Source organism: Rhinopithecus bieti, unplaced genomic scaffold (assembly GCF_001698545.2).
Source record: "Rhinopithecus bieti isolate Rb0 unplaced genomic scaffold, ASM169854v2 scaffold_83126, whole genome shotgun sequence".
Classification (NCBI taxonomy): Eukaryota; Metazoa; Chordata; class Mammalia; order Primates; family Cercopithecidae; genus Rhinopithecus; species Rhinopithecus bieti.
The window spans coordinates 327,791-339,033 of record NW_016830431.1 but is presented as its reverse complement, the minus strand read 5'-3'; the positions used below and the strand labels follow the sequence as shown (position 1 = coordinate 339,033).

General features: G+C 44.6%; 1 protein-coding gene across 8 annotated transcripts in view; it reads left to right on the top strand.

Moving 5' to 3' along the window:
• DRC9 (dynein regulatory complex subunit 9) overlaps nucleotides 1-11,243 on the top strand; it is a 68,537-nt gene that overhangs the window by 41,197 nt on the left and 16,097 nt on the right. For 6 of the 8 annotated variants that reach the window (XM_017865489.1, XM_017865488.1, XM_017865487.1 and 3 more), the window contains 2 exons: nucleotides 3,887-4,048; nucleotides 5,236-5,310. In XM_017865489.1, the coding sequence (XP_017720978.1) occupies nucleotides 3,887-4,048; nucleotides 5,236-5,310 (237 nt within the window). Of the gene's footprint in view, nucleotides 1-3,886; nucleotides 4,049-5,079; nucleotides 5,311-8,785; nucleotides 11,076-11,243 lie in introns of those variants that run through there. The other 2 variants (XM_017865493.1, XR_001884042.1) reach the window with 2 other exon arrangements.

Genomic DNA, 11,243 nt, shown 5'->3' with positions numbered 1-11,243 from the left:
CGCCCAGCTAATTTTGTATTTTTTTTAGTAGAGACGGGGTTTCACCGGGTTAGCCAGGATGGTCTCGATCTCCTGACCTCATGATCCGCCCGTCTCGGCCTCCCAAAGTGCTGGGATTACAGGCGTGAGCCACCGCGCCCGGCCAAGACATCTCTTAAAATTCATTTCATCAACATTTATTGAGCATATAAGTTGTGCCAGGCACTCCAGCCTGGGCAGAATTTTACAGATGAGAAAATAGGCTTAGTGAGGTTCAGTAATTTGCCGGCAATCCTACAACTTGTAAGACAATGTGAAATACTAAGACATATTTTCAAAGGGCCTATAGCGCATTCTCTGCCAGAGATGCTCAGTCTCTTCGGAATGATTCTGATCTAGTCGGAATAACTGTCATACAATTAGAATGATTCTGTAGAGTTATATCACGAAGTTTGTAGACTAAATAACTTGAAGAATTCCATTCTGATTCATCTTAGGGACCTTTTTTAGACAGGGCCTCGCTCTGTTGCCCAGGCTAAAGTGCATGAGTGTGGCTCACTGCAGCCTCGGCCTCGGGGTCAAGGGATTCCACCACTGCAGTCTCCCTAGTAGCTGGGACCACAGGCGTGTGCCACCAGGCCCAGCTAATTTTTTCATTTTTTTGTAGAGACAGGTTTTTGCTGTGTTGCCCAGACTGGTCTTGAAGTCCTGGGTTCAAGTGATCCTCCGGCCTTGGTTTCCCAAAGCATTGGAATTATAGGCGTGAGCCACCCCACCGGGTTGGGGCCTAATGATACTTTAAGTCAAGCTTGTCCAACCTGCAGCCCGCAGGCCGCATGCGGCCCAGGATGGCTTTGACTGGGGCCCAACACAAATTCGTAAACTTTCTTAAAACATTATGAGAGATTTGTGTGTGTGTGTGTGTGTGGTTTGTTTGTTTGTTTTTTGTTTCAGCTCATCAGCTATTTTTGATGTGTTTTGTGTGTGGCCCAACACAATTCTTCTTCTTCAAATGCGGCTCAGGGAAGTCAAAAGATTGGACACCCCTGCCTATGCTTGCTTTCCTTAACAGAGGATTTGTCCAATTACCACTTTGTTTTTTCTTTGAATAGTTACTTAGAATTAATTCCCTAGGTACTTGGGAGACTGAAGAGAGGGGATTGCTTGAGTCTGGGAGTTCAAGACTACAGTGAGCTGTGATGGTGACGCTGCATTACAGCCTGGGGGACACAGTAGACCCTATCTCAAGAAAAAAAATGGAGGCTGGGTGCAGCAGTGGCTCCTGCCTGTAATCCTCGCACTTTGGGAGGCTGAGGTGGGACGATCCTTTGAGCCCAGGGTTTCAAGGCCAGCCTGGGCAACATAGTGAGACTCTGTTTCTACAATAATAATAATAATAAGCTGAGTGTGATGTCATGCACTTGTAGTCCCAACTACTCTGTAGGCTGAGGCAGGAGAATTTCTTGAGCCTGGGAGGTCAAAGTTACAGTGAGCCATGATCATGCCACTGCACTTCAGCCTGAGTGACAGAACAAGATCGTCTCAGAAACAACAACAACAACAACAACAACAAAAAGCCAGGCTCAGTGGCTCATGTCTGTGATCCCAGCACTTTAGGAAGCCAAGGCAGGAGGATCCCTTGAAGCCAAGAGTTTGAGACCAACCTGGGCAACAGAGTGAGACCCGCATCTCTGAAAATATTAAAAAGTTAGCCAGGCGTAGTGACATGCACCTGTAGTACTAGCTACTTGGGAAGATCGCTTGAGCCCAGGAATTGGAGGTTACAGTGAGTTGTGATCAAGCCACTACACTCCAACCTGAGTGACAGAGGGAGATCCTGTCTCTTAAAAAAAATTTTTTTTTGTTAATGAAAAAGAACTAATTCTACCCTACTTAATGGTTAAGATGAAAGGTGGTTGGAGGCCGGGCGTGGTGGCTCACGTTTGTAATCCCAGCACTTTGGGAGGCCGAGGCAGGTGGATCACCTGAGGTCAGGAGATCAAGACCATCCTGACCAACGTAGAGAAACCCCGTCTATACTAAAAATACAAAATTAGCTGGGCGAGGTGGCGCATGCCTGTAATCCCAGCTACTTAGAAGGTTGAGGCAGAGAATCGCTTGTACCCGGGAGGCGGAGGTTGCAGTGAGCCTAGATCACGCCACTGCACTCCAGCCTGGGCAACAGAGCAAGACTCTGTCTTAAAAAAAGTAAAAAAAGAGAAGAAAGGCGGTTGATGTCTAGAGGAGGGCGGATCTCCGTTGAAGCACTTTCGCTGCTGGTTGTGTGCTTGTTTGCTGTGCTGTCAGGGCGCCTCCCTGTGGACTCACTCACACAATGATTCTTCCCAAACAGTTCTTTTCAAACAAACGTTACCTCCCTGACTAAAAGCTTTCCAAGGATTCCCACCACAGTTGGAATCAAATCTGAATTTCTCAGTCAGGCCTCCGAGGTCCTGTGTGGTGCCCTTACCTACCTCCAACCTCATCCTGTCGTCCCCTCAACCCTCACTAGGCTAGAGCCTCCGGAGTTTTCTTTCCGTTCCTGGAATGTATCCAGGTCTTGATGGCTTCAGGATTTGGACATATACTTTTTCTTATTTTTTTTTTTAGAGTTCCCTTAACCCTATTTTCTATTCTTTTCCTTTTCTTTTCTTTTCTTTTTTTTTTTTTGAGACAGAGTCTCATTCTGTCACCCAGGCTGGAGTGCAGCGGCGCAATCTCAGCTCACTTCAACCCTCACCTCCCGGGTTCAAGCGATTCTTCTGCCTCAGCCTCCCGAGTAGCTGGGATTACAGGCACACGCCACCACGCCCAGCTATTTTTCGTATTTTTAGTAGAGACGGGGTTTCACCATGTTGGCCAAGCTGGTCTCAAACTACTGACCTAAGGTGATGCCCCTGCCTCAGCCTCCCAAAGTGCTGGGATTACAGGCGTGAGTCCCGGTGCCTGGCCAAGCCTATTTTTCATGTGGTGGGCTTACGTATCCTTCAGGTATTGAATGAACCATCGCTTCCTTGAGAGAGTCCCTCTCAGACCTTCTAGAGTCTAATGTACCTCAAATGAACCATTGCTTTCCCAAGAGTCCCTCTCAGGCCTTCCAAAGTCTAATGTACCTTGAAGAACCATCACTTTCCCGAGAGAGTCCCTCTCAGGCCTCCCAGAGTCTAATGGACTCCTCCCTTGTTATTTCCTCCCACAGCCTGTCAAGCTTTCCTTTTCTATCATTTTGCACAATTTTTGAAAGTTTACACATGTGTTTGTCTCTTTTTAACCACTTCTCTTCTATTAGACTGTAAACTCCATGAGGGCAGGGAATATGTCTGTTTAGATCTCCATGATTTTCCTAGAGCCTAGCTCAGTGCCTGGTGCTGAATAAATATTTTTCTTAGTGACTATTGAGTCCCTGCAATTGCCAGGCACTTGGTGACCTGCAAAAAGAAAGCGTTTTCACACGTGTTCTCAATGAAACCTAATACTCTTTCTCTGAGATACTTCAGTCAGGGTGGGTGTTCGTGTGTGTGTGTGTGTGTGTGTGTGTGTGTGTTTTATAGAAAGTAAAGAAGTTGGAGATTTGACTTGGCCAAGTTCACACAGCTGGAGGCCTGGGTGGGAAGTCAGTTCTTTTCATCATTTTGACCAGTGTTCTTCCTACCAAAATGAGAAATCTGCGTGGGGAATATGGAGCACACCAGTAATGTGCCTGGGAACTAATCTCAGCCCTGATTCGCCCTGATTCTTCGAACCATCTCTTCATGATTGTTGGCTAAATTTCCCGTTGTGTGATAGCGGAAAACTAGTTCCCGTTCCTTATTGATTTATACGTATAAAAGGGAACCTTAAGCCACTGACTGAACTGAATGGAGGTAGAATGTATTTTCAATTTGGAAACCTGGTCTTTCCACTACAGAGTCAGAATGAGTATATTGCTAACCTCAAGGACCAACTGCAAGAGATGAAAGCAAAATCCAACTTGGAGAATCGCTACATGAAAACCAATACTGAGCTGCAGATTGCCCAGACCCAGAGAAAGTGTAACAGAACAGAGGAACTCTTGCTGGAAGAGATTGAGGTAATCCCTGGGACATTAGTGAAGAACCCAGGAGATGGCATTTGAGCTGTCACTCCTGATCCTGTCTCAGCTAACAAAGGAGGGAAACGAAGATTTCCCTCCATCTGTCTCGGCAACAGCCCCTCCACTTGCGGTTGAAAATGAAAGCCTAAATGAGGATACACATGTTCCCAAGCAGAGATTCCAACGGGCTGTAGCCTCCTTCTCCCGCCTCATAATGACCTTGAAAATTGGCTGTACTTTCTCTCCTTGGTCACTTCTTCTTATTTTATCAAAACAGTCGCCATTTCTCTAATTATAGGGAGAGGGCAAAACAAGATCCTTAGTTATGGCAGGATTTTGCTGCTGTTTGTTTCATCTAACCAGTACCTTTCACTCCTCCAGTAAGAAATACAACATCTAGAGAGGTGAACTTCATTCAAACCTGAATTTATGGAGATGAGAAGTCACGGTGAAAAATATCAGGAGGAAGAAAGTGGTAGATCTTCTTTGAGGGGAATGCGAAATGGCGCGTACGCGCACACACACACACGCACGCACACACACAGCACACACATACGCAAAGCCAGGCACTAGTCCCAGCTAATCGGAGGGGAGGCAGGAGGATCCTTGAGTTTGAAGCCAGCCTGGGCAACACAGGGAGACTCCCTTCTCTCTCTCTCTCTCTCTCTCTCTCTCTCTCTCTCTCTCTCTCTCCCTCCCTCCCTCACACACACACACACACACACACACACACACACACACACAAAGAGCAGCAGGCAGATGGGAAGAGGGAAGAAGGAAGAAACCTCCTTAGACCATGGAATTTGTGTGTGGGAGGACTCCTTGCTCTGAGACTAACATGGCTTAAGGCCACGACAACAGTCTTCCTCGCACTCTGGAATTTCCCTTTTTTAGGCCCCACAGCCTTGTGCCCTTGGAGCACCATTTCTCTCCTTCAATGGGCACCTCTTTTCAATTCACGGGATTGTACTCCTTTCGTTAGGGACACTAACACAGTCTAGACAGTGCCGCGTCATGTGTCTCTGCAGTGTTCGTGAACAGGAATTGCACGAAACTGAATTCCCGGGATCCCAGCTGGTAAAGGAAACCTGAGCTACCGACCAAGCTGCTCCTCTAATCTTGAGAACTTCTGATTCAGAGCCCTGCAGGGAAGATGTGCTGGTGTCTGATTATTGTTCTTACAGAAACTCAGGATGAAAACCGAAGAAGAGGCCCGGATTCATATGGACATTGAAATGTTCCTTAGAAAGGAGCAGCAGGTGAGTCACCAAAACTTTTCTATGCTTTGATTTTTTTAGTACTCTGCTTATACTGAGGAAACAAAAAAAAATACTTTGAAGAAAAACCAGCCATCATTCTTTCAGCCTAATGAGCCTGAGCTCACATCTTATCTCAGGGTTATGCATCTGAATAGATATCTTATATAGTTACAATTTGAGAAAGTACAAGTAAAATTTTGTTTTCTGCTTTTATCATTGAGCTTAGATAAGAAATTTTTTGATTCCTATATTGCTGTATACTCATAATTTTTAAATTATGACTTAATTTATGACAAAATTTATTAAGTCAGATTATGACTTAAAAATTTATGGGCCGGGCACAGTGGCTCACGCCTGTAATCCCAGCACTTTGGGAGTCTGAAGTGGGTGGATCACCTGAGGTCAGGAGTTCGGGACCAGCCTGGCCAACATGGTGAAACCCTCTCTCTATTAAAAATACAACAATTAGCCAGGCGTGGTGGTGCACCTGTAATCCCAGCTACTCAGGAGGCTGAGGTGGGAGAATTGCTTGAACCTGGGAGCCAGAGGCTGCAGTGAGCTGAGATCGTGCCACTGTGCTCCAGCTGGGCAACAGAGCAAGACCCCACCTTAAAAAAAAAAAGACATAATTTTTAAATTAATTATTTTTAAATTATGACTATATTAAAATGTTTTCCCATTAGTATAGTGGCCAATAAATAAAAAAGAAAAATAAAGGCCAGGTGCGGTGGCTCACGCCTGTAATCTTAGCACTTTGAGAGGCCGAGGCCGGCGGATCACCTGAGGTCAGGAGTTCTAGACCAGCCAGGTCAACATAGTGAAACCCCATCTCTGCTAAAAATACAAAAATTAGCCGGGCATGGTGGTGCACCCCTGTAATCCCAGCTATTCAGGAGACTGAGGCAGAAGAACTGTTTGAACCCGGGAGGCAGAGCTTTCAGTGAGCCGAGATCACACCACTCACTCCCGCCTGGGTGACAAAGCGAGACTTTGTCTCTTAAAAAAAAAAAAAAAAAATTTACTGATTTTTTACCTTATAAAATAACATTCCCAGTTGAGTGAGGATTTTAAAATGACTCATTGCTTTTCATTTTTTTATGTTATTATAGTTTCTTTATAAAATAATTGAAAATCTTTGTTTAATGTTCCATTGAATGGTTGTGCCATAGTTACAAATTTTTTTTTTTAATATTTAGGTTGTTTCCAAAGTTTTATTATTATAAATAATGCACTTATTAAAGCTTTGCCCAAAGAACTATTTTTCTTCATGGCAACTATTTACTAAAAGTAAATCTCAATCATAAGATGATTATTTCAGAGACTGGTATTTTGTGACTTTTGATAAACATTGCTGACTCTCTAATCTGTGCTGCCGTTAGCAGTGTTGCAGGCAGTCATTTCAAGGTCTCTTCAACATTAGTAGCCATTTTAAATATTTTTCAAAGTCTGCTAATTTAATGAGTTGTTTTATTTTTGTTTTTTTTTTTGCTTATTAATAGAAGTGAACATAACATTTTTCTGTGTTTACTCAATTTATTTCTTCTTGTGTGAAATATATATGACAGAAGTGGTTTTAAGAGCATTTTCAATACTAATAGCCAAGCTGGGTCTATAATATATCTAAGGTTCGAAGTATGTCTAAGTGTAGCTGGAGTCTTTACTTTGTTTTTTGGGGTTTTTTTGAGACGCAGTCTTGCTTTACCACCCAGGCTGGAGTGCAGTGGCTTGATCTCGGCTCACTGCAACCTCCGCCTCCTGGGTTCAAGCGATTCTCTTGCCTCAGCCTCCTGAGTAGCTGGGACTACAGGTGCCCGCCACCACGCCTGGCTAATTTTTTGTATTTTTAGTAGAGACGGGGTTTCACCATGTTGGCCAGGCTGATCTGGAACTCCTGACCTCAGGTGATCCACCCGACTCAGCCTCCCAAAGTGCTGGGATTACAGGCGTGAGCCACCGCGCCAGCCACCACGCCCAGCCAAGCTGGAGTCTTTCAAAATATCCCTGTTGGATGAACAAAGAGAAAATTTTCCAGCTTAGTTATAATACAGCTTGCTTTTGGGAAAAGCTAATGAGTTTTCAGTCAATGATTCCAAATGTGTGGTTAAGGAGGAGAATTTGTAGATGCTATCTCACAGGTCTTTACTGAAAAAAATATCTGGTAGGCTATTAGAATGAGGGTTCTGTAGCCCTGCACTTTCAGAATTATGTATCATGTTACCTGTTTCAAGTGTGAGACACCTGGCAGGTGTTGGATATTTATCAGTGAGTTGGTGGATAAATGGATCACAAAGGGATGACGCCAGAGTTTCTCAGATCTTCAGCCCAATAACACAAGCAATACATAAGTATATATTTTTTTATTTTTTATTTTTTAGGGGCAGGGTCTCTCTCTGTTTCCCAGGCTTCAGTGCAGTGGTGCCATCATAGCTCACTGCAGCCTCAAACTCCTGGGCCCAAGTGATCCTCCCACCTCAGTCTCCTGAGTAGCTGGGACTACAGCTGTGCACCACCATGTCCAGCTACAATGTAAGACAGAAATATATAAAGAAAGTGAAAGCCCTCTTAAATTACTCCCCTTTCTGAAGGGAAGTTTCTTCCACATGTATTTCTTTTCATATACTTATACCTCAAAACATACATATTTTCAGTGGTTTTCTGTTTTTTGTTTTGTTTTTTGAGACAGAATCTCGCTCTGTCGCCCAGGCTGAAGTGCAGTGGCGTGATCTTGGCTCACTGCAACCTCCCCGTCTCCCAGGTTCAAGTGATTCTCCTGCCTCAGCCTCCAGAGTAGCTGGGATTATAGGCACCGGCCACCTCGCCCAGCTAATTTTTGTATTTTTAGTAGAGACGGGGTTTCACCATGTTGGCCAGGCTGGTCTAGAACTCCTGACCTCAAGTGATCTGCCCACTTTGGCCTCCCAAAGTGCTGGGATTACAGGCGTAAGCCACCGCGCCCGGCCTAGTGTTTGTTTTTTACGTAAATTGGATCATACTATATATAGTGTTCCAGAACCTGTTTTTTCCTTTTTACATTTACTTTGTTTTTAATGTTTTCTGTAGCAATACAACTGATAGATAATATCTCATAGTCAGAATATACTGAAATTTAGTGAACCATTCTGTCAGTACATTTAGGTGGTTTCAGGTTTTGCTGTGATAACATTACGACGAAACCTTCTTGGTTCTGTCTCTAAGTGTATGGTATTTGGAAAGGCTATTTATTTTGTGTATTGCTGTGGATTCCTTAGACCCTCTAGTGGTTTTCAGTTGATTCATTTGGATTTCCTAGGTGGAAAATCTTATTGCATGCAAACAATAACACTTCTGTATTTTTCTTTTTATTATTTGTATGTCTATTTTCATTTCATGGCTTATTGTATAGCTGGAAAGCCAGTGTACTTGTTAACTGTAGCAGTGATAATGGGGCACCCTTTCTCTATTGTCGGTTGTTAACACCATTGTTCTGGTGTTTTAGTCAGGATTACACGTGAGTTTGTCATAGTCAAGCTTCTGCTATGCAAGTTAGAGCATTCACAGGGAAAGAACCGGACCCTGAAACATGGAATGGGAACACCTGCTCGGATTCGGATGAAACCGACAGATCACTTTCAAGCTCCCTCGGCAGTGGAAGTAGTCCACCCTCCTGGGCCTCAGGACACTTCCTTGGCCTGAAAGTCCTGTGATAACTTCGTCTGGGAGGACGCCTTGGAAAGGGATGCTCTTTCCTCAGACCCGGCACAGTCACCCCTGTTGTCACTGGATCCGTAACTAGGGTCAAATCTTAGCATGTTACAGGGGGACATATAACTCAGACAACTAACTCCGAAGGAAATCACTTACACACCAAAAGAATGGTAAGATTTTGCTAATAAATATTGGAAGAAACCTGGGAAACATGTCGAATTGATTCTAAGAGTGTTCGATCCAACAGGGTAGGCTAGAACATTCCATTTGGTTAATTCGTTGATATAGACGCACTTACCTGAGAGTCTAGATGTCGTGGGTTAGCTTGCGCAGCTAGAGGTGATTCAACAGTTGCCTACATTTGATGAGGTGGGGATGCCAGAGCTTCCCGGCTATGATTTGGGGGAGACAATCCAGAGACGTAAGGAGACAGGAATGTCACCGTGGATTTATCATGTGTGACTTGCACATCTACCCCCAAACACTCATCCATAACCATGAGAAGGCCCAGAAGACACTTCTTTACTAAGACATTGAGAAACAGAATAGTGAGGGGATCATCTGCATCCCTAAAAGCTCTGTGCTTGCTTTCCTGTGTAGGCAGGTGTGACCCTAAGGATGTTGTCACTGAGATGAGCTTCCTGATATCAGTGGGGTGATGGGGTCCCGAAGTGCCTTAGGATAACTGGGAGCACTTAATTGTCAAAGATAAGGTGGGAACATTTACCACGAAGGGCGGCAGAGACGTAGCGGTAATCAGAATGCCTTTGGCCACAGGGATTCTTGGCACTGGCTAATCAATCATGGTATCTCTAGGAACAAAACTGATGGGCTGCCTACTAAAGTATAACAGAAAAAGAGTCCGGGTCTGGTAGCCAGAACCCTGATTTGAATCACCACAGTAGAGAGTCACGGCTGCTCCCCTAGCTCCTAGGACTGAGTCAATTCACAGCCCCAGGGCCCCTTTATGAACTGGGGTGTAGGTGTGGGGGCATGTCCCCCCGAGGATGAACTCTGCAGCCCTGCTGCAAGTCCCTACTGTAAGTCTCCCTGTAGCTCCTACTCAGAAGACCTGTGTAATTTACAGAGTGACTGTGCACTGGGATGACTGAAGCATTGGCTCTGAACTGATGTTCATCCACAGGGACCCAAAGTGACACCATGGCCACTAGTCAAAATGGGCGGTGATGGTGGCTAGGTGACAGATGGAGCCTGAACTAGCCTGACTGTGAGTCCACCTGTTCCGTGGACCCTCTCTGTCTTTGTTTCCTCCATTACTGAAGCTGTTATTGGACTAGATATACTTGGGGAGATTATGATAGTAAGGACCAAGACAAGCTTCTTGAACTTCCCCTCCCTACTAAAACAGAAAACCAGAAGCAGTGCTGCACTCCTGGTGGAACTACAGAGGTTAGCGCCACCATCAAAGACCTGAAGGAAGCAGCAGTGGTGATTCCACATCCCTATTTAACTCAGCCGTCTGGCCTGCGCAGAAGAGGCGTGGATCTTGGAGAGTTATTATGGACTATTGTAGTGACTCCAGTTGCAGCTACTATTTTAAATGTAGTATCTTCCTTGGAGCAAGTCTTCAATGGCCCCTGGTTCTTGGTGTACAGCTGTTAACCTGACCAAAGCTCTGTCTTCAAACTAATTTGAAAGACCACCAGAAGCAGTCTGCTTTTACCTGGCAGGGCCAACAGTACCCCTTCATAGTCTCACATCAGGGCTCTCCGCACTGTTCTCTCCCATAATCTGGTCTGCAGAGATAGTACCCGCTGGACTTTTCACAAAACGTCATAGTCGCTCACTGCATTAATGATGTTATGCTGATTGTATCTGATGAAGAGCAACTAGCAAGGACTTTAGATACCTTAGTAAGAAATATGTGAACTAGAAGGTGAGCGCTTAATTCCATTTCTGATACCAATTATTTATCATTAGTAATCCATTTAGGAGAGAGAAATCATACCAATAATTTAACAGATAAAATCCAACAAAAAGAATCACAAGCTATTCATAAGGGATTGGCTACTCAGAAGGGATAAAAGAGAACTCTAAAGAACATCCTAAGGCCAGGCGTGGTGGCTCATGCCTGTAATCCCAGCACTGTGGGAGGCCAAGGTGGGAGGATTGCTTGAACCCAGGAGTTGGAGACCAATCTGGGAAATATAGTGAGACCTCATCTCTACAAAAAAAAAAAAAGAAGAAGAAGAAGAGGGAGAGAGGGAGGGAGGAAAGGAAGGAAGGAA